Source organism: Babylonia areolata, chromosome 35 (genome assembly GCF_041734735.1).
Source record: "Babylonia areolata isolate BAREFJ2019XMU chromosome 35, ASM4173473v1, whole genome shotgun sequence".
NCBI lineage: Eukaryota > Metazoa > Mollusca > Gastropoda > Neogastropoda > Buccinidae > Babylonia > Babylonia areolata.
This window is the reverse complement of record NC_134910.1, coordinates 19,130,756-19,155,569: the sequence shown is the minus strand read 5'-3', so window position 1 is coordinate 19,155,569 and position 24,814 is coordinate 19,130,756. Positions and strand designations below refer to the sequence as shown.

At 38.9% G+C, this 24,814-nt stretch overlaps 1 protein-coding gene across 2 annotated transcripts; it reads right to left on the bottom strand.

Annotated features, from left to right (window-relative positions):
- Nucleotides 1-3,264: 3,264 nt before the first annotated feature.
- LOC143277938 (ras-related protein Rab-11B-like) lies at nucleotides 3,265-24,744 on the bottom strand. 2 transcript variants are annotated; one of them, XM_076582918.1, is made up of 7 exons: nucleotides 24,694-24,744; nucleotides 20,295-20,637; nucleotides 17,713-17,824; nucleotides 16,625-16,708; nucleotides 15,602-15,795; nucleotides 14,896-14,976; nucleotides 3,265-14,102 (listed from the first exon to the last, which is right to left on the bottom strand). In XM_076582918.1, the coding sequence occupies exons 2-7, from the start codon at nucleotides 20,335-20,337 to the stop codon at nucleotides 13,966-13,968; spliced, it is 651 nt and encodes a 216-aa protein (XP_076439033.1). In that variant the 5' UTR covers nucleotides 20,338-20,637; nucleotides 24,694-24,744; the 3' UTR covers nucleotides 3,265-13,965. The 2 variants fall into 2 exon arrangements, with proteins under 2 accessions (XP_076439033.1, XP_076439034.1); XM_076582919.1 differs by lacking the exon at nucleotides 24,694-24,744 and adding an exon at nucleotides 22,905-23,020.
- Nucleotides 24,745-24,814: the final 70 nt, after the last annotated feature.

Genomic DNA, 24,814 nt, shown 5'->3' with positions numbered 1-24,814 from the left:
AAAATGAGGCGTTCATTTTTTGTTTGGTGTGTTGCGTTGGAACTTGGTGCCCAATGGAGAAAGTCTGGACAGCTGAACACGCTGTACTCAAATGCTCCCATCCGTCAGTGTTGCGAGACTGCAGCTGCACTCTGGGTGGTGACTGATACAGGGACAGGAGTGTCTGACAGGCCAACACAGGTACGATTACCAGGTAAAATCACTCATCATTCTCTGTTGAAAATGCTCTCACTGATGGCGAGCCAAAATAATGCTGTATAAAATGACACATTATGAAGATACAGCTGCATGACATAAACACATGTTTTCATCTGACCATCAATAAGGCAAGGCTAAAACAAATTTTCATATGGAAAGAAAAAAGTCCTCTTTACTTACTGTGAACATTTTTTAAATAACCAAACTGTTATGGGAAGCGGCAGGCAAGATTCATGGCTGTGGCAGACTTGCAGGAAGAAAAGAAATGTATGTAAGCCAGCAAATACACATGAAAACTATGGACATGACAGTAAATATGTGTATCAACTCATTTTGGATGACAAAGATGAAGAGAACAATTCTTGTTCCAATATATCCAATCTGCAAGTCACAATGAATGTTGTAACTGAAAAGACACACTCCTGTTCCACTGGTACAAGAAACACAGCTCAGATGTAAAGATGTTCCAGTTCTGATTTATCATATGTATGTCATGGCAATGGAAAATGGAAAGACTTTATCTCTCTTTTTTATGACAGCATCCACTGGTTGCCAGTTGTGTTTTTAAGACTGCAATAATACTTCTAGAGTGCGACAGTATTTCAAGAGTGTGACAGTACTTAGAAGTGCAACAGTACCTTAAGGGTGTAACAATACTTTAAGAGTGCGACAGTACTCTCTTCACAGCTTGAGTGGCCACACCAAGTTTTCAAAGCTGGTGCACGCTGGATGGACATGTTAGGTTTTCCATACAATAGAAAACACACAAATTAATGAATCTTCCAATGTATCCATTTGACCTTTTCCATGTGTTGCACATTCATGCGAAAAGGGTTAAGGCACAGACATGAAAATGTATTAGCACAATGATGAAAAAGATATATATGAAATGAAAAATGTCTCCACCTTGAAACCTGCTTGAACTGCAGAGATTGGAACCTCACAACTTACAGGCCCTCAACTGAAAATAATGATGGCCGCAATGAAGGAAAGATGATAGAGTGGGGTGCAGTGAGGAACTGAGGGGTTTGTAAGAGTGCATGTGTTTGGTTTTTTTAGCTAAATATGTGACTGGTTTCTGATGTTCGGATTGATTTTTGGGGTGTTGTGGTCTGGTTTTGGGTGTTGTGATGTTGTTGTTTGGTGTTGTGATGTGACATGACATTATCTGGGTGTTGTGATGTTGCTGTCTGGTGTTGTGATGTGACATGACATTATCTGGGTGTTGTGATGTGACATGACATTATCTGGGTGTTGTGATGTTGCTGTCTGGTGTTGTGATGTGACATGACATTATCTGGGTGTTGTGATGTGACATGACATTATCTGGGTGTTGTGATGTTGCTGTCTGGTGTTGTGATGTGACATGACATTATCTGGGTGTTGTGATGTGACATGACATTATCTGGGTGTTGTGATGTTGCTGTCTGGTGTTGTGATGTTGCTGTCTGGTGTTGTGATGTGACATGACATTATCTGGGTGTTGTGATGTGACATGGCGTTATCTGGGTGTTGTGATGTTGCTGTCTGGTGATGTGATGTGACATGACATTATCTGGGTGTTGTGATGTTGCTGTCTGGTGTTGTGATGTGACATGACATTATCTGGGTGTTGTGATGTGACATGGCGTTATCTGGGTGTTGTGATGTTGCTGTCTGGTGTTGTGATGTGACATGACATTATCTGGGTGTTGTGATGTGACATGACATTATCTGGGTGTTGTGATGTGACATGACATTATCTGGGTGTTGTGATGTGACATGACATTATCTGGGTGTTGTGATGTTGCTGTCTGGTGTTGTGATGTGACATGACATTATCTGGGTGTTGTGATGTGACATGACATTATCTGGGTGTTGTGATGTGACATGACATTATCTGGGTGTTGTGATGTTGCTGTCTGGTGTTGTGATGTGACATGACATTATCTGGGTGTTGTGATGTGACATGACATTATCTGGGTGTTGTGATGTTGCTGTCTGGTGTTGTGATGTGACATGACATTATCTGGGTGTTGTGATGTGACATGACATTATCTGGGTGTTGTGATGTGACATGGCGTTATCTGGGCGTTGTGATGTTGCTGTCTGGTGTTGTGATGTGACATGGCGTTATCTGGGTGTTGTGATGTGACATGGCGTTATCTGGGCGTTGTGATGTTGCTGTCTGGTGTTGTGATGTGACATGACATTATCTGGGTGATGTGATGTGACATGACATTATCTGGGTGTTGTGATGTTGCTGTCTGGTGTTGTGATGTGACATGGCGTTATCTGGGCGTTGTGATGTGACATGACATTATCTGGGTGTTGTGATGTTGCTGTCTGGTGTTGTGATGTGACATGACATTATCTGGGTGTTGTGATGTGACACGACATTATCTGGGTGTTGTGATGTGACATGACATTATCTGGGTGTTGTGATGTGACATGGTGTTATCTGGGTGTTGTGATGTTGCTGTCTGGTGTTGTGATGTTGCTGTCTGGTGTTGTGATGTGACATGACATTATCTGGGTGTTGTGATGTGACATGACATTATCTGGGTGTTGTGATGTGCTGAATTGGTGTTGTGATGTTGCTGTCTGGTGTTGTGATGTGACATGACATTATCTGGGTGTTGTGATGTGACATGACATTATCTGGGTGTTGTGATGTTGCTGTCTGGTGTTGTGATGTGACATGACATTATCTGGGTGTTGTGATGTGACATGACATTATCTGGGTGTTGTGATGTGACATGGCGTTATCTGGGCGTTGTGATGTTGCTGTCTGGTGTTGTGATGTGACATGGCGTTATCTGGGTGTTGTGATGTGACATGGCGTTATCTGGGCGTTGTGATGTTGCTGTCTGGTGTTGTGATGTGACATGACATTATCTGGGTGATGTGATGTGACATGACATTATCTGGGTGTTGTGATGTTGCTGTCTGGTGTTGTGATGTGACATGGCGTTATCTGGGCGTTGTGATGTGACATGACATTATCTGGGCGTTGTGATGTTGCTGTCTGGTGTTGTGATGTGACATGACATTATCTGGGTGATGTGATGTGACATGACATTATCTGGGTGTTGTGATGTTGCTGTCTGGTGTTGTGATGTGACATGGCGTTATCTGGGCGTTGTGATGTGACATGACATTATCTGGGTGTTGTGATGTTGCTGTCTGGTGTTGTGATGTGACATGACATTATCTGGGTGTTGTGATGTGACACGACATTATCTGGGTGTTGTGATGTGACATGACATTATCTGGGTGTTGTGATGTGACATGACATTATCTGGGTGTTATGATGTTGTTGTCTGGTGTTGTGATGTGACATGATGTTATCTGGGAGCTGTGATGTTTGGTATGTATTTTGGGTGTTTTTGTTGTGGGATTTTTTGGGTGTGTCCATGTATAGATTACTGTTGGTGTTTGGTTTGGAGTCTGTGCAAGGTTATAGGTATGAATGTTGTCATTTTGGTGTTTGAAAGCATGTTCTGCACATTGATCTGTATGCTGGACAGTGCATTTGGGCATGTTTTGCACAAAGGGGTGATGTATTGATTACATTATTAACACTGCATGTCATGTGTGTGAAGGCATACATTTCATATTTGTCTGCGAGAGTATGTGTTTGCAAGCATGCGTGTGCGCGCATGTGTGTAGGGGGTGGGCAGAGGAGGGGAGGGGCAGGGGGGTGTAGGGGGGTTGAACTGTGAAGCGCTTAGAGAAAGATAATGTGGTTAGATGCTGTATAAATAAAACTTTTTTTTTCTTTTTCTTTTGCAATAAATTTCTGGGATCCTTATTTCTGCCACTGGTCTTCTTCCCATGGCAGACATTTCCATTCAACATCAGCATGAAAAAATCCAGGTTGCTCACATAAAATGTAAACAGTGGGCACATGGATACATCACAATGTTGGACAGAAGCAGTGCTATCTGTACTCCTGTGCAAGTTCTGCGAAAGGAGCATGTCTAAAAACAACACAGCGCTCAGTGCTGTGTGCTGGAAGAAAGCAAAATGCAAAAAAACTGACAGAGACTGGCTGGATGAGAGTCGAGGACAGAGCTGAGAGTTAAACAACACACCTGTATAATGAATCAATGATAGGCTTTGACAGTGACAACTGATGTTGAATTTTAATGATAACTTGGTTTTGTTGTTGTTGTCTGTTTTGTTTTTTTTACTATGGAAAAAAGCTTTGTTAAAAACCACCAGAATTTGAAGAAAATGATAAAGACTACAGAACTGCTGAAGCACAAAAAGCAAAGTTGAATATCAAAGAATAAATAAAAAAAAAACAAATGATCTAGGTGAATTTAACATGCAGACATTTTGATTTCTTGAGTTTCTGAGTTATGTCTGCTCTTTTTTTTTTCATATCATCATTTTTTTTTTTTTAAAGAAAGGTTTAAAAAAATTTAAAACTATTCCATGGAAATAATGTGAATGCGCTGACATTTTGATTTCTCAACTCTTGAAATTGAAACATACACTTAGAAAAAAATCCATTGGATTCTTTTTTTCTTTTTGAATTCTTTTAATTTGCACTTTTCTCACAAGAAACTTCAGTGAGAGCAAATACGTTTCAAAGAAAAAAAGAAATGTTTTAAGGACAGGGGAAAAAAACAACGGTGAGGAAAAATCTTGAATGACTCAGAGGAAAAAAAAAGGATTCGGATCCTGCCACAACATCATTTTAATATTAACAATAAAATTAACAAGTGATGCTGACTGAAGCTTTGACCTATACAAACACTATCAAGTCCCCATAAAATGTATCCCACCATTAAAGCAAATATACTTGAACCAAAAATCTCACAGACTGTAAGGATGAAATAAAAAGGCTCTCATAACACACACTTGTAACCTTGTGTGAGAGAAAACTAGGGACAGATGAGAGAGTGTGTTTGGACAGGTGTGCTGCATATGGTAGTGTGCCTGTATGCCCTTCTCCACAAGGAATGGACAGCTGACTGAGGCAGTACACTGTTGTGGGAAGTGTGGGACAACCAGTCCAAACCAAAACAACGACAAGCAACCCAACCTGTCCAAGAAAGAAAGATGAGCCAACACAAATACTGATGATACAAACACAGTTAAAAGTAAGTACTTACAAAGTCTACTTATGCATTCCAGAATGTCTCAAAAGAAAAAAACACAACCCAAACTATTCATAAGTCTGAGTACATACAGAGAGTGGTATGAAAATGATATTCAAATATAAAGGTAAAGCCAGTGAAAGACTTTTTCCAATTAATCTGTACTCTGTGTGTGTGTGTGTGTGTGTGTGTGTGTGTTTGAGTGTGTGTGTGTGTGAGTGTGTGCGTGCGTGCGTGCGCACTTGGATGTATATAAGAGAATACTTGGCATTTGCAGGTTTGTGGAAGCAAGGCAGTTAAGCACAATGACAGAATTAAGTAAGCTTTTTTGTGCACACAAACACTCCCATACTTGCATTTCAAAACGTATGAAAGAGTATATGCCAGCATATACACTAATTTGGCCTCCAAATACACTCACATCCCTTCCCTTTCCTCAACCCCTTCCACCATCCATGATTAAAACAATAAAGTAATCTACAACAATGATAAAGAATACCTCAAAACTGTATACAAAATCCCACACAATAAGCAAATCATAAAGAAGCAGGAATATTACATAAAAAACTATGTACATTCATTCCTTTCATTTCAAGATGGGATGAAAACCAAATCACACCAAAAAATACTTCAAACCATATCACCACTATCACTACGAAAACCACACATATAAATTATATCAAAAAGTATATTACAATCCACACCGAAATATATATATTAATATACATAATATTGATAAAGATCTTGATGATGTGTACAGTCTAAAACAATCATAACGGACACACAGGGAAGGAAAAAATGCAAGATCCCCAAAAAGAGGAAGTCATAAATATTTATCATAATTCACTTCAAGAAAACTGAGAAAAGAACGCACCCAGAAAATTCATTCAAAACTGATCACTTTTGTACACACACACACACACACACACACAGCGCCATCACCACCATAACAACAAAGATCTGTGATATGTCAATTAATTAAGAATGACCCTTCAGATTAAACAAAACTGCACAAACTGACCACAAGCTTGATTACATGTCACCATAGATAAATACAATGAGAAGAAAACTAGTACAACTACTAAAAAAAAAAAAAAAAAAAGAAAAAAAGGAGAGAATAAAGTAAAACCATCAACAAAATCAAATTCCAAGAACAAGATCAAAGTATTTCATAACATGATTTCAACAAACATATCAGTAACACAAATAAATTCTTGTTGATAAAAACAACAACAGATGTTCTTTCTCTCTTTTTTTTCATCACACACAAAAAGAATCAATGACACCCATGTTCACATACACCAATACAAAAAAAGAACATGAACTATACCATAGCGAAAAGTGGAGGGATGATGAAGTAAACAGTATATGATGATATGATCAGTTGCAGTGTACCATAAACTGTACACTTGACAAGCAGAACAAGCACAAAACAATTTGCAGATCACTTGTGGAGACTGTAACCACCCACACAGGCAAAATTCACAAACTTTCATGACATTGTTGCTTTAAGCCCAGCTGACCGTGCAGGGCTAGATCAAAAATATCCAAGACCTAGAAAAAACACACCACCCCATTCCTCAAAAAATGCCTCCCAAACTTGACCAGACTATGAACCCTGTATAAACACACACTTCTATTTCTCCTCCTCATCACTCTGCATGTTTTGAAGGTACAGAAACTTCACACGTTCATGTCTTCCCTTTGTTCCATGTTTGTGGATACCTTTTCCCCCCTTAACCTTCTCCCATGTAAGCAGGGTTCATCACAGAACAACTTGAACATTAAAAGGTTAAAGGTCCCATAGTCTATTATAACCACTGTGCAGTGAATTCATTTTCACTGAGTGAATTCATATTCACAGAGTCTACGGCTCAAAAAGGAAGGCAGGGCCCAATTCTCTTCTTCTGGCAATCATCACTTTCCCAAAATGAAGCCAGGTACCCATAAGAATTATGTTAATACCTAAAATTTACCTATATAAACAGATAATGTGGACACAATTTATCTGTTTAAGTTGATATTGGATGTTGACTTTGATCTGCAGGTCTACATTCAAGCTAATACTGGATACAACTGACCTTCCCACTGACATCATGCACACCGAAAGACTGAAAAAATCAATCTCTGCTATCTTTTCTTTTCAATTACGAAAAGGAAAAAAAGGTTTGGAAATAACCTTCAGTTAAATCCATTACCAGGGTATAACCACAACCTCCTAGAAACCATGGAAAAATCATTCCTGTATCTATGATGATAGATGCATATACCCCTTCTCTTCCTTGTCTCCCAACCACCCAGCTTTCCAGGCACACACAATGTCACTGACAGACTCAAAAGGCACAAGTGCAGAGATAAAAATCACACACACACACACACACACACACACACACACACACACAAACAGAGAGAAAAACTCAGGTAAAAAAATCAACATCATGTATAGACCATCACTCTGCTGACACTGAAAAAGCTCAGCATTAAAACCGACATGTGAGACTGACAAATAAAAGGCTGTAAAGAAGAAGCACTACTGGTGAGAAAGAGAGAGGGAGATGGAGAGATACAGACAGACAGACAGAGAGAGAGAGAGAGAGAGAGAGAGAGAGAGAGAGAGATACAGAGAGATAGAGACAGAGAGAGAAGGAAATGCTCTTCTGGATGGCATATTTAATGATCACAACAAAAATTGCTCGTTTGTGTGAACACATATGACTTGGTTATGCACATGAACAACTGACAAAAACAGAAGTATCTGGACTGTGACCGAAAGCTGGAACACTCTATACCAAGTGAACATTGGGAATTCCTGATGATTAGGGCTGTGTCCAAGAACAAGAACTCTCAAAACCAAGTGAAACATTGGAAATTCCCAATGATTCATGCTGAACCAATAAGAGAGAATCTGGGGTCTGGTTAAGTCCAGAAGTGACCCTGAACTGACAGTCCTTGAACTACACAAACTCCCATCAGTCCATCACCTTCACTGCTCATACTGAACTACACAAACTCCCATCAGTCCATCACCTTCACTGCTCATACTTACTGAACATGAAAAAAAAAGTCATGATAAGCTCGGCTTCTGTCTCAAGGGCAGACAATCTGCGGATATGTGTGTCATGTTACCAGTTTTAAGTAGCATAGCGTATACGTATCATCATTCTTGTGAAACAAAAACAAGAACAAACTCCTCATTCGTGACAAAAAAAGACACACACCCGGTTCCTTTACAGAAAAGTATTCTGAATCAAGACATTCTCTCCCTCCCTCCCCTCCAACACTTTCACTGAAATGAATCACTACTATATCCCACTGACAGATCTTCATCAATTGTGTCAAACATTATCAGTCAAATGATTCATTACTGTGCTGTTGTATACAAAACTGATATACTTCTGTCAATTGTATCCAACACCTTTCACTGTAACATGTCTACAGTCACCAGTATACATGTCACTGGACAAACAGAATTCCTTCCTTTTCACTTGCAGGAATCATTACCTCACCAATATACCTTCATCAGTTGTATCCAATACCATACTGTATTGTATTCCATTGTATTCAACAGACTTCTTTCTGTGGAATTTGGACTGCTCTCCCTGGGGAACAGTTCGTCGCTACAATGCAATGCATCCTTTTTTTCTTCACTAACCAGAATCATCACTGTGTTACAAACCCAACCGACATACCTTCCATCGACTGCAGTCATACCAGCACACACCAAGATCGGTCTCTCCCGTCCAACAAAGCATTCCACTTTCCTGACCCTTGACCTTTCTGCACCTGGGCAGTGTCTGAGTTAGAAAGTGTTCAAAACCCACACACCAAACAACAGTAACGCCAACATAGCGTGAGAAAGTCAGCCATCAGTAAAATGGACAGCATTTGTCAAGCTGTGTAGTTAAACTTAAAGCCCAGCTGACCACACAGGGCCATGTCAGGGCTGAACAACTGTAAATATCAACACCAAAGAAAAAAAAAAGAAAAAAAAGAAGAAAAAAGAAAAAAAAAGAAAAAGAAAATGCAGTCACGCTCATGCACTTAAGTCTGTGACATGCCTCGGACTGTCTATTCCATCATATATTTTTTTTATAGAAGATAAAAAACCAACATATCTGACCTGTAAACATAGCTATACAAAATACACAAAAAACTACCACCAACCAACAGGTACACAAAACCAAAAATTGCCAACAGCTGTAAACTAAATGCAGTTTTTAAAGTGTCAAGCATGACCAGCTCAGTTTTTGGTAAACTTGTGAGGTGCTGAGAGTGATATGACAGTGATATGTATCCACTCATACATGTACAATGCAACAATCCATTAAATCTGAACAGATCTATAACACTTCATGCTTCTTCTTCATCAAACCAAAGAGGCAAATACTTGAAGTAGCTCTGAACAATCTGGAACCCTAAGCCCTGTAGCCTATCATGTACATACTGGTAGTAACCATACACACACCTGTACTGAGTAATGCAAGATTAAAAGTGAATAGATGGATGCCGATATGATTTAAACAGTCGCTTGTGAACTTCGCTGTTTTTCGATGGATGTATAACCCCTTGAATGCTGCTGACAAATATGCTTGTCAGTGAAGGGCTGTTGCCTGAGATGACAGAGCTTACATGTCAGGATGTCAGTGAAGGGCTGTTGCCTGAGATGACAGAGCTTACATGTCAGGATGTCAGTGAAGGGCTGTTGCCTGAGATGACAGAGCTTACATGTCAGGATGTCAGTGAAGGGCTGTTGCCTGAGATGACAGAGCTTACATGTCAGGATGTCAGTGAAGGGCTGTTGCCTGAGATGACAGAGCTTACATGTCAGGATGTCAGTGACGGGCTGTTGCCTGAGATGACAGAGCTTACATGTCAGGATGTCAGTGACGGGCTGTTGCCTGAGATATGACAGAGCTTACAGGTCAGGATGCCAGCCACCATGATCTATCTGGACTCTTTCCTGGAACTGCAATACTTTTGATCAGCATAATCCATACTACCACTTAAAAAAGTGTTCAAAAACAGGAAGCACATTCCAAATTCAGGTTATGCTGATTTCAATTAACTGAAGTTGAGCAGCCAAGGGTGAACTGCCAATGGCAACATGATGCATCCTAGCCAGTGCCTGTCTGTTTTGTTCTGCTCGCTCAACAACTGAAGTATTTCCAAACACAATTCATTATCAAGCCTCTAGTACAGTTTGCCTGATGAATATGAGTATGTTATATTTGAAACATCATTCATCATAACAATTTTTTTTAAAACACCCAACGAAGAAAACCTCTTGTACTTTATACTTGACAGAGACAAGGAACATAGTACTATTTGCACATGCAATCCATTATCATAAAAACCAATAAATAAAAAAGAAGAAAAAAAGGAAAAAAGAAAGAGGAGAAAACAAGCAAGCTTCTTGTGCACTGTGACTGACTGATGAAAAAAATGAAAAAGTGAACATTCACAAATATGATTCATTATCAATGATACAAAAAACATAACAAAAAAATTCAAAGAAAGCCTCATTTATGACATGCTGAAATAAACTGAGAAAGTTAACATTTGCACATTTGATTCATTATCATTATTACAAAAGTCAAATATCAAAGACAGCCTCTTGGTAAGAAAAGTCTGACAGAAATAAAGAAGCTACCATTTCAAATTGTGATTCATTACCAATAATGAAAAAAACAAAAAAACAAACAACACAAACTCTACAGAGTCTCCTGTGCCACATACGTCACAAATATGAGGAAAATGTTATTTGTAGATGTGATCGATCCACAACCAACAAAAGAACAAAGAAAACTTCTAGTGCACATGTAAAAAGAGAAATCTACTTTCTGCGGAAATGATTCAGATCGCCATGATCACTTCAAAACAAACTGACAAAGAAGCATTCAACAAATCATACACACACACACACATATATATATATATATATCTTTGTGTGTGTTTCCACCCTTTTTAACTGTATATTCCAAGCAGACACATGTGCACCCACTCACAAAAGCCAATTTTCTCTGTAAACTATTCTTTTCAACTCAGATCTATTTCCAAAAACAACAACAAAAAACAAAGAAAAAGAACAAAAACACACACACAAAAAACAAAACAAAAACAAAAACAGGAAAAAATCAATATGGTGCCAACTTTAAACACAGTTAAAAAAAAAAATTTAAGGCGCTGATCAAAAGAAAGAGCAAGCAACAAAAACTAACACCTACAACTTCCTTTACTGGGCTCAACCCACTGAACAGTAACAAAAAACAAGCACACAAAAAACAACAACAACAACCAAACCATCCATCACAAAAAAGGAAAATTATTTTTCACCTGACAAGAAAACCCATGGTGATACTGACCACAAAAAAACGTAACGAATGAATAAGTTATCTGACATTATTGATAACATAGTTCATCAGTCATCATGTCAAAACTGATGTGCAATAAGCTTTTAGCTTGTTGATGCTCTTTCGTTTTTGCTTGTACTATAATCATGTGTACTGTTGAACAACTGAAGCTTATTTAAACAAAAAAAACCACAAACAAACAAACAAACAAAAAACAAAAAACAAAAAAAAAATGCAAAAGAAAAAAAAAAGAGAAGTAACTAACAGACACAGAGCTAATGGAGTTGACCGCAAAAATACAAAAAGAAGCATCAAAAGAAAAGTGTGATGCTCCAATATGGGGAAAAGATTATAAAGAGAAAACAAAATCAGAAGAGTTTCTGGCTACATTTCCTGTTTCTATCACCACAGAAAAATCAACAGTCATGGAACACCAAAGCACCAGCCAGCCAGGTGCAGAGACGTGTGCAAGGCTCAGACTGCAATCACAGATGATGTTCACATCTGGCATGATTTAATTTTTAAATTTTATTTTGGGGTGTGTGGGGGTGGGGTGGGATGTGGGGGGGGGGGGTGGGGGGCAAAATACAGATAACAGGTTATAGGCCTTAGCCTTTTGCAGCGAATGGGGCAGTGATTTCATATCCACTGTGTCCAGGGCTCAGTATAAGGTGGGGCCCCAATTCTTCCTTTCTGCCATTTTAATCTTTTCCTGTCTGAAGTCTGGTTCCCATTCACACCTGCATGGAGTGAGGAAAATCAGAGTAAAGAGCTTTTCCCAAGAACACACACCATGCTGAAAAAGGCCTTGAACCCTGATCACTGGTGCACACTGGATCACAAGTCCAACCTCTAACAGATTCCGCCATGGCACTGCCCTCTTACATATATAAACAATTCAAAATATCATGCCATAATCAAGGATAAGAATTCCACAGCACATTCTCCATTCAATTAATGTCTATACTGTTGCTATATTAGTAGAGTTAAACTGGCGTCAGAGATAAAACTGGTTAACCCACACAACAGTTTCAACAATAATAACATCAATTATATATATTGTATATATCTGCAATTTACAAATGGACTATTCTCTTAACAATCATAACAATGAACAGAATGAAACACTTCAGGTCTTTCACTGCAAAACTTTTCCACCACACACACCAACCATCCACACGCGACTACCATTAAAACATGAGACAAATTTTGTTCAGGATCAGACCTAAGTACATCCCCCCTCCCTCTCTCCTGCCTTCACCCGTACCACCACACCTTTCTTCATGCCATGGCAGTCACATGACGCTGTCTCCTAATGAACAACCAATCAGAAGGGTGGTGGTGGTCAGCTGAAATGATACTATCTATTGCCATAGTAGACATTCCATTGTCTTTGCTGTCTTGTTGGGAAAAGAAGAGCTTTTCTATCAGGAGATCTGTTTGGTACTCTAAATGCTGGACACTGTTTCCTGCTAGAGCAAGCAATGAGAAGGTGGCGAAAGCTGAATTGATGGTATCCATCACTGTAGTAACTGTCCCTCCACTTTCCCTGTCTGTCTCAAAGGAACAGTCATTCCCTTGCCTTTGGAGTCTTCTTTGAAAAAGCAACGCTTTCCAGTCAGGATTTCCATTTGGTACCTTGAGCAGTGGACACTGCTTTTTTCGCAAGGGGATGGAAGTGAGCTGAACAATACCTGAAGGGATGACATCCCTTTCTTCCACCTTCTCTGTAGTGTTTGTAATGAACGTGATTTCCTATCAGATCTGTTTGGTAGTGACAGCAACAGGTCTGGCACCACATGTTCAGAAAAGAGATGAAGCCAAAAAGGTCAGTGTTTCAGTGTAGGAAGCAAGACAGTCATCAGCTGACCAATACCATTCTGAATTCACTTTGTTCTTGTGTGATGAAAAAATCATGTTCATTTCTACAGGAACAATGAAGAATGACAAAAGTTTGCAAACCATTTAGCAGAGACATGGAGTGACAGGATGGAGGTGAGTGACCTGACTTTGTTCCCTTCAGACTATGAAAAAGCTGAACAAAGTATTTTTTTTTAAAAAGAAAAAAAAGAAGGTAAACAAATCCCGACAGTTTGCCCACATATTCACTGAAAACAAACATCTCACAGAGATCACATGCTGCAGAAGGAAAAGAGAACAAAAACAAAGAAACGGAAAACAAAAGAGCCCCCAAACAACCTGGAAAAGTGTCTTGGAAATGCAATAACCTGACTTCACCTGGCGCCTAATATTCCCCCCCTCCTACTCCCCTACCCCCAATCCACTCCCTTTCCAACCCCCCATTTGCTCTCCCCTCCCCCTCCTTTTCAGCATGAACAGCCCCCTTCCTGGCCCTCGCTGTCGGGTCGGGCGGGCACTTCAGGCACGTTGAGGCTGTTGTTGTTGGCAGTGGAGGTGGTGTTGGGGGCCTTGCCTTGCTCCTCCACCTGTGTCTTGAAAATGTCTGATGACACACAACAACAACACATAGACACACACACAGACAACACACGTAACACACAAGCACAAACAGCACACTCATATGATATATACCCACCCACACATAAAACACATACAAAAAGCTTGTATCAGAACACTTGCATCTGTTGTACAAGAAAGAAAGTGTTGTACCTTGTGAGTGGGGTAGAGTGAGTCGACCGAAGTACATGACATGTTCTTTGACTTGTTGAAAAAACATGTGAAAGGATGAAAAAGTCAAATCCTCTGTTTTTACTTGAGGACATAACAGACTGTATGTATGACTCACTGATGCAGGGTGCAACAGCTAGTTCTGCTGAGAACTGGTAAAAATGTTTCTACAGGATATATTTGAAATGTTCAAACTTTACCAGGAATTGGATGCATCTGAAATTTTCAATTTTTATCATGTATTCCTCGACTAGGTTATGTCCCCTTGACCTTCAAGTCATGCACCATCTTAAAATTATTCTTATTGTGATCAAACCTGAACCATATTCAAACAAGAAAGGAGAGGCAGTGCACAGCGCATGCACTTTGCCTGGGTGAGCAGGTCAGCTGTTAGACAGACCTGTAGAAATCACGACGTTCATCAAACCATTCTCATCAACAGCTTCCCTGTGCAGTTAGTTGGACAAGTGCTCTCATCAATACAGTCTCCCCTTTACTGTTTTGAGATAGAGCAAAATAAACATGGCCACAAACGTACACACTTAATACTACAGTCATTAAGCCATCAACCAGTCTGCAAACAAGTCATCATTTCCATCTTCACTCACCCACTAACAAATTGTTGAAAGCTTCTCCAACATTGGTAGAATCCAGTGCCGATGTCTCAGTGAAAGAAAAATTCTTCTTTTCTGCACACACAAACAGGAAACAATGTGAAGGCTCCATGCCAACTGATGTATTTTTGCAAAATATATTGTTATTTTCTTGCTATGATTTCTCCATGTCAAATTCAAGCTGCTCAAGTGGTTAAAGCAAGTGATAGTTGTCTACCTGACATAATTTGGAATCATGTTTTTCTTTATGATAAATGATGAGGAAAAAGAAATCATTCAGTGGGTTTCCATTTTTTTCCAGAGACCATATAAATGGGACATATTGTGCATTGCACACACACACACAAAGGAAGAGGTTGTTGTTTTGTTGTTGTCCATATTACAGTATGAAAGCTGTGAAAATTATTGAATAAAACTACGAACACCATTTATTCCCTGTCCAGGCAAACAGCTAACATAACTACCAGTAATACAAATAATGACAACATCTCTCTCCCGTACCAAAGCCACATGCAAACCATGGTTTGCTTTTTTAATTCACTTTCATGTTTGAAGAGGATCATCATAATGTGATCAAGCCTAATATGCTTTTGCACCTTATTCTGTTATTTCTTGTGAATTAAATCATTTCATCAGAAAATCATGACATTCACACCAACACTCAACACATCTCCCCACCCATCCACACACATAAACTGACCCGCCAGACTGCGACCCTCCTCCATGGTGACGGCACGTAGATGGCGCAGGTCAGTTTTGTTCCCCACCAGCATGATGCGCACGGAGCTTTCCGCGTGTTCCTTCAGCTCTTCCAGCCACTTGTCCAGGTTCTCAAACGACTGGGGCTTGGTCAGGTCATACACCACCAGTGCCCCCACTGCTCCACGGTAGTACCTGAAGACACAGTACTTTTCCTTAAACACTTTGCACCCCATCAGTGCAGCTGCACCGCAGTTTCTGAGGACCAGCCCTATGCGTGCACTGTTGAATTCATACTTCATATACAAAACACACACATCATGCTCAATTCCCTTGAAAACACTTGCGAGTAACTTCGGATGCTGAAGCCAACAAGCTAAAATCAAAAAGTGATAATACCACTGATTGAGAAAGCGATACTGAACATGCCCACTAAAGTGTGGAAGTAGTGATATTCGGTCCAAGGTAAGCAACTGGGATGGATAAATCAGTATTTGGGGTGCAAAGATTTAACTCATTAAACCTTGCACCCAAACACTGCTCTGGCATCAACATTTGTCTCAATCAAATGGTTTTTATATTCCTACATGCATGAACTGCAAAGAAAGGGAATCAACTTCTACAGTACTTCTGGACAAGGCCACACATAATTCACAGGAAAAACAGTATACTTTCTGCATCAACATGACATGGAATCCTGCCAAGGCTGTAAACTCCCCACGGCTGAATGGGTTGATTCTGATCTCTATTATCACACACACACACACAAACACAGAGGCACACTCACACCCCAGAAATGTGAAATATATTGATCAACTAAACAATGCATTTCACACTGACAAAAGTGACATGTGAACACACACAAACACACACACATGCAGAGGCACAACTACATAATGGTGATAGGAAATGTGCTAGTCATCTAAATGTCACATTACACTGGCATATCAACACACACACACACCAACACAGACAAAGACACACACAGAGACCCACACACACAGTCACACAGAGGCAAACTTACACACTGGTGATGGCGCGGTAACGCTCCTGACCGGCTGTATCCCATATCTGCGCCCTCACCATCTTTCCCTTGATGGTCATATTTCTGTTTAACAAAAAGAAAAAAAAAATGAAGAAAAAAAAATCATACCGAAATTAAGTCCTTGAAATAATATGTGAGTTATCTATGAAACACTGAACAGTTCTTCTGTGCAATGCCCCAACGACACTTCACAGAGATGAGGGAGGAGAAGAAGATAATAAACATACTGATTATTCTCTTTTTTATATCTAAACATTTGATTTCTTTCTCATATGGGAAGATATTTCAAAATTCATTTTTACAATGTGAAACACGAAAGTCAGTCACCATAAAAACCAACCCAAACAATTAAATTCTTGCAAGGCCTTCAGTAAAAGCAAACATCTAGCAAATGACACCTCAGTACCTGTTTCTAAACAATCTTTAAAATATACACCTTTCGACATAATAATGTCTTCAGTTCTCTGGAAAAAAGAACTGAAGCAGCATAGGTCACTGATGATGACGAAAGAATACTGAATACTTTATTATCTCCAATGAAACAATTAGTGGTGTAAAATACATAAACAACACATTAGAATCGCAGTCATTCAATATATATACAAAAAATACATAAAGTGTGTGTGTGTGTGTGTGTGTGTTTGTGTGTGTGTGTGAGAGAGAGAGCGAGATAAAAATCCCTTGCAACCAATGAATGATACAACTTCTGTGAAGTGATCTTGTCAGCGTTTATGTATACTCCTTGAAGTAGATTCTACTGAATAATGCTTCGCTGGTTTTTGGTGGAATCTGATTATGCGTTTTGCAATTTTGATGACCTAATGTGGAATTTTATTACATGTGTTTTCTCAACAAATATAACCTTAAGGGGGGGGGGGGGAAGCATAAAATGTTGAACTGTTAAAGTAAACCAAACATATACAATAACAGCACCGAACCACTTGCAACTGTGCTTAAAAAACACGACTGTCTGCAACAGGTGACCAGTGGTGATGAGCAAGTCATTTAGTCAGTCAGACAACTCACCGTGGTGATGAGCGAGTCATTCAGTCAGTCAGACAACTCACCGTGTGGCAAACTCCACCCCAATGGTACTTTTGCTCTCTGCGTTGAACTCGTTGCGTGTGAAGCGTGACAGCAGGTTCGTTTTCCCTACGCCTGAGTCCCCCACTAGCACCACTGAAAGTCACAGGAATACATCTTACATGTCACAGTAGATTAGCATCATTACATCCACTGGCATCACCACAAGGTGCAGGAATAAGTGTTATATCAGATTAGCATAATTTCATCCACAAGCACCAATGAAAACCACAGAAGTATATTTTGTAACAGGCTGGCATCAATTCATACACTTGCACCACTGACAGTCACAGGGTACATGCTGTAAGACGCATTACATACTACAGGAGAGAACAGGTCACAGTACACTTCACCCCTTTCACTCTGTCACACGCCCACACACAATCATCCCATCCCACACACCAGAAGATCAAGGGAGTTAAATCTTCTTGCCTATCAAATGACTTTCTGCTGTGCTGAGTGAAATAGAATCTGGATATACAGTGAATGTCAATTAAGCAGTCAAGTCGTAAATCTATCACAATAAGAAAATATCTTATTTGATCTACTTTCTTGAATTTTGAGGCTGAAATAAATAACACAACCTAGTTCTTCAAACCCTGAAGGAATACTAAGAGATGTCAGACAGATACACAGACAGGACCACAAGGAAAATAAAAAATCCACTGAAAACACTCCATCAAGTTTACATAACCTAGGTGTCAGAGAGACTGACTGAAGATCTCTCTCTCTCACACACACACACACATCAAGATTGGAACAAAATTCATCATTAAACTAATCCTGTACGTGTAACTACTAGTATGTCCTGTATCTACTAGTGTAACACATTCTGGGGGTAAGGAGGACATAAATGCAAGTAAAGCCATGGTTAGGGTTTCATGTCAGTCATCAGTCATTGACACACACAATTTTGAAATGACCCATCAATGTGGCAGCCTGTCGGTCACTTGACTTATTCCTTTTCTTTTGTAAAACTGGTCATGCTAAAAAGGCTTTTGTGGATTTTTCTTATTCTCAGAGAAAACAATCGTAATTTCAATTTCAAACAAATTTTTTATTTTTTTTTTATTTTTTATTTTTTTTTATAAAATAGCTTCTGTTGCTGATTAGCAATTCAACATTGTGAAGAAAAAATCAAAAGTTGTACAGAGCCGGGAAATGAAATGAGATACCTATACACACGAAATGAGATATCTTTACACAAATGCATCACCGCTTGCATATTGTGAACTGTGGCTGAATACAGTCAACAGTACCAATTAACTTTTTACTTTCCCACCAGTCTCCTTGATTCAGGATGGCTTTATGGCCGCCAAAAGGACCTGCCAAATGTCAAGAAAGATCAAATGAGTGTTCAGAGCAGTTGCAATCTCTTCCATTCTGCAAGCATTTGAAGAGTCTGAATCTGAGAGATTTCTTCTGTGTTTGTGGGCTACTGACTACTTTGTTGATGTTATACAAGAGTATGGTCCTTTTGAATAAAACCGAGATCCGATCAAAACACACACAAGCACACATGTTTTTATCTCATTTGTGAAGCCATACTCTGTTTTCGGGGTATGTTCATGTTTGCAACTTCACAATCAGATCTAAGTTTTATGCTTGGTAAGAGTTCACTGGATCAAAACACAGAACAGAGGAGAAATGAGCCTTCTTTACTGGGATGAATGAAGACAAGAAGGTTGTGGCAATTTATTTTGTTTCCCAAATTTGTAGTCAGACAAACTGGCAGTAGAGTTGTAGCAATGGTCAGTGACATCATATCTAAACTATGAATTCTAAGAATGCCGTTTTCTTTTCTTCTCTCTGTAGCTCTACAGGACGCTGAGAATCCACAATGACTGGCGTGCTACTGTTTACAAACACAACAATTTGCTCCATGACACATGTCTTTCAGTGAATTATTGTGAGTCACACACATCGCAGAATGAAACACCATCAATTACTGTTTACAATATATCATAGAAAGTCTGAACTTTCAAAAGAATTATCAATCTAGTGAACTTTAAGTTGGAAACTTGGATAAATCTGATGAATCGATATGACCTGGTTGAAGACACAACTGAAGACAGCAAGTGAAAAACACACTGTATTCATACACTACCATAATACAGAAGGTTTTGGGGGATGCTAACAATACCTGTTCACTGCTCATATCCAAATATATAATTATAATTATATATATATATATCTTCACAGGTCGGAATCTCCTAATCTTCGTTGCTTTCAGCTTGGAACTTAAATTGCACAAAATAGTGCAGTATCTTTTACATGGTTTTGAAAGGCATGCACCTGAATACATTAAAAATACTATATAGCTTCAGGGCGTTTCATGCAAAATACTTACAGACAGCAAGATAAGACTTCAAAGATGTGAAATTTGTAAAAAAAATTTGATTTTTAAGATTTTGACCCTGATGAACTGTTTATGTGCATAGGTAAGAATAGTTGGCTGTTTTTTAAGCACGGTTTTTGTGTACTGCGTCACACACACACACACACACACACAAATTCTTTACGACAAGACAAGAATGAATTGTCTTCCTGAATCAAGCTGACTCACCTTTCCAGATATAGTCATATTGGTCATCTGCGCTGTTGGCCATTCTGTTTCTTTACCCTGTTCCCTCAGGTAATCACAGACTGCAGAACTAGTAATACTGGACAATGTCGAACGTATTCCCTCAACTGTCAAAGGCAGTCCAGTTCACTCATCAGTGGACATGTGCTCTTCACTGTTCACTCAGTGTACAGATCCTGACCTGTTAAATTATACTTAATGAAGTTTAGCTTTGTAGACTGTTTGTCACTGTCAGTATCAGTGATTGAATGAGTAATCAGCAGTGAAAAAAGCCAGTTTTCAGAAGCACTTTTAGCCTGGTTGACGATGGGCGTCTACTTGGGTTCTGAAAGAAAAGAAAAACATTTATAATGGTGACATGATAGAGGCATGCCGTGCAATAAAATTGATAACACTAATAGCTAATAATATAAATATAATTAATACAATGTGATACCAGCAATAATATGACAAATGCCATGTTCATGGTGATGTTATGATTAATAAATATCCACAGTGTGTTTCTTTTTTTCTTATATACCCTTTCTAAAATGCCAAGATTATTGACTAGCTGTGCGCTTCCCTGAGGTTTCACTTACAGGATATCTAAGTTATAAAAAAAACCCACAAAAAAACCAACCTCAAAACCTGTCTGATTAAGTAAATAAATGTCAAATACAATGTCACCAGAGAATGTTTTAAACAAGAAAAAATGAGTAGTGAACTTTAAATTTCAATCTAATCCTACTAGTCGTTATAATGTATGCATCTTAATTAGTAAAACTAAAAGAAAAACAAATACTTAGATCTCCTAAAAATATTCCTGTTCAAACTGCAGGCATTGAAAGCAGCTCTTAGATCTCTTAAAAAATATTCCTGTTCAAACTGCAGGCATTGAAAGCAGGTCTTAGATCTGTTAAAAATATTCCTGTTCAAACTGCAGGCATTGAAAGCAGCTCTTAGATCTCTTAAAATTATTCCTGTTCAAACTGCAGGCATTGAAAGGAGCAACTGGTCGGTGAGGGTGAGGGAAAATATGATAATCATTTCATGCTCCCGTTTCATTTTCAGTTTCGACGTGTCCAATCAAGGGGAGCAATCCAAATTCTCTACACCATATCTGCTTAAAAAAAACAACAAAAAAACAACAACAAAAAAACAAACAAACAAAAAAACCATATATATATATATATATACTACCCTAATTAAAAAAAGTTAATAAACAAATATACAAAATAAACAAATAAGCTAATACATTAAATAAAAAATAAGAAATATGATGATAGCTACCTAGATAGTGTATGGCATTTATAATGTTGATTCTGCAGCAAAGTTGGAGCCAGAGGTAAAATAACAAAACACACACACAAAAATTTAAAGCAACATGGTACCAAATCCAAATTAAAAACAAAGATGTAATGGTGCCAATATCTAAATCAATGGTTAGACCAATCCTGGAGTATGGAAATGTAGTCATACTAACTCGTTGACAGAAACCCAGCAGTGAAAATTTACCAAGCAAAGGTAGTGTATCCTATAAAGAGAGACTAAGTTGTTTGAAACTTCCAAGCCTTCAGTACTGCAGGTTAACTCACTCGCTGCCATTGTCCGCATATGCGGATGTCGTCGGACAAAGTGTTCGATGCCAATGTCCGCATATGCGGATTTGGATTTTGAAAAGTCGCGCTGTTGGGGTGACGTGTTGGATACGAAATTCAAAAGCAGAACTGATTCTTAAGTTATCTCCGGCCAACTTTTCATTCACACACACAGCATGTGTGCAGTGACACGCTCATTAGCAGACGACAATGAAGCATACCCTCCGTCAGCTCTGCAAGTTGTTTGACAAGATGGCATCGCGTCGAAGTGTTCGACACGGTAGGAGAGGTCAAACGCAACACAGCGTTGAAGCTATTTTGGAAATGATCCAAACTGAAGGCTCCGAGATTGAAGGAGATAATGTTGGTTCGTCGGACAGTGATTTTGAACCATATCCTGATGAACTAGAAATAGATTCGTCCGCTGAAGAGGGTGTTTACAGTGGAGAGGAAAGCGAGTCCTGACCATGTGCCAGCTGACTGACACTGACAACGAAATCACTGAGGAAACGGACGACTTTGCTGGTGTTTTTACCAGTGATTGGACTGAAAATGGTGAGTGTGCATGTATTTTATATATATATATATATATATATATATATATATATATATATATATATATATATATATGTGTGTGTGTGTGTGTGTGTATGTGTGTGTGTGTGTGTGTGTGTGAAAGAAAACAATGTCACATGCTCAGGTCTACAACTCTGTGTGTGTGTGTGTGTGTGTGTGTGTGTGTGATTGTATGCATATGTTTACTTATTTTCTGTTTTACTTGTTCATTTGTAGAACAAGGTGCTGTAGAAATGACAGTAATAGTACTAATACTGATGATACTGTCATTATTGTTTGTAATATTGTAAAAAAAAAAAAAAAAATCTTAAGTGGTTTTCTTTGACTACATGTAAAAAAAAACTTACCACATTATGCTTCCATTCATATAAATATTTAGTATAAACAAGGGAATAAGCAAACAAATAATTCAAACAACAATAAGAAGAAAGAGTCAGACCTGCATGATCATTTGTGTGTTTGTATGGTTGCAGGGCATGTTGCTGTGCTGAAGTGGCAGGACAAAAAACCAGTTCATGTGCTGACAGCAGTCATGCTGCCAACTACCATGGTCAGTGTGACAACACAACACCGTCCTGAAAGACAGTACAAGACTACATCACCAACATGGCTGGAGTGGATATGAGTGACCAGCTACTGCAAGTGCAAGGTCTGTGAAGACCTGTTCAAGCGCCACAACACACCAAAACACCAAACTGCCAACTGGTGTCCAAAATGTGGAGTTCTACTGTGTGTGAAGCTGTGCCCAGGACTCAACATCACCTGCCATGAGCTTTTTCACTCCAGACAAGACTATTGTCAGTGATAATACATCAGGTTTTTGTGTGCAGTGAACTCCCTTTTTTTATGTAGAGACAATATTTTCTTTTGTGTGCGTGATTTTCAACTTTCTCCACCATCTGTTCATACTTCATTGCATGTACTAGGTCTTCAGTTCCTCAAATAGTGTTAGGATGTGATGTGGAACATTTGTAAGCTGTTCAAGGACACTTGGTATACCTTTCTGATGGGTGCAAAAATGCTACAAAATACACAAAAAATGAATATCGTGATCAACAACAAGATCGTGAGTAAATAATTTAATTTTTTGCATAAATATGGAACAACATTCACTGAATACACATACTAAATTTCAATTCTCTGGGTGTTTATTTGTTTTTTTGAGAATTTTTTTCCCATCCTATACAAACCCTGGGTTTTCAGGGATTCGCAAGGGCAAAAACTCTTGGCATGGAGTGAGTTAAGGGGCGATATGATCAAGACGAATATAAAAATGTGCATGGACATTATAAGAGCATCACACAAAATCTTTTACTCTAATTTGTCTAAACGACAGAACTCAATTGTCACACTGGGAACACCCACTAATTTCACTAGAATTGACTAAACCTTTAGCACACTTTAAATTTTTTTTTTTTACTAATAAGGTTGTCAACACTATTCTTACCAACAAGGTTGTTAACTTGTGGAACAATCTGCCCAGTCACATAGTCACTGCAGGAACACTTAAAATTTTTTAAAATGTATTATGTATTAAATAAACACTGGAAGGGTGATCCCTTTCACCACCAGTCAGCTTAGAGTGAAACACTCCCTAGTGCCAGAAGCATGGAAAAATTGGTGACTAAGAATAGCTGGGGATTCCCCTGAAATGTGAACGAAATATGGCCTTCCAAAAAAATTTCTTCATTGGAAGCTAGCCGTAACTGCGCACTCAATAAACCATAGGTATTTAAACAGATGAAAAATTCATAATTGATCCGGCAAAAGACTGATTACGCTTAAAAGCCGTGACACTGTTATATGATATGATTGATTATGATATGGACTGGACGTGGCAGTTACTAGTCTGGACCGATATTTATGTGCGCGCACTGGGTGTTGTCCCGACGTCTATCTTTTAACTGTAATTAATATCTCGTGCTTTATAACACGTCACTCTTCGTCATCAGCGTAATTTTTTTTCTTAACCCAACAGATTTTGAGCTCCTGAATCCACCTTTCGCTTTGTGACTTTCGTCAACGTCTGCATTGATCACTTCTTTCAGCTGTGCTCTTCAACTTCTCGTTTCTTCCAAAGTTTGTGACTAAAAACCAAATGTCAAAACCAACAAGTCTTCGAATTTGAACAGCAATAAGGCGTAAATCTGGGTGTCGAATAAACTTGTGTGTGTAAACAGAGTTATAAGCAGCTTATAAATACAGCATTTACCAATGAGAGAACTTACTGCAAATGCTATTATTGTCATCTGTCGTCAGGTAGACAGCCTGTCAGATTCCACAAACCGGAAGTCTTTGATCATAACATTGACACTTCCTGTTTGGTCCCTTACCCCAGAATATTATTCT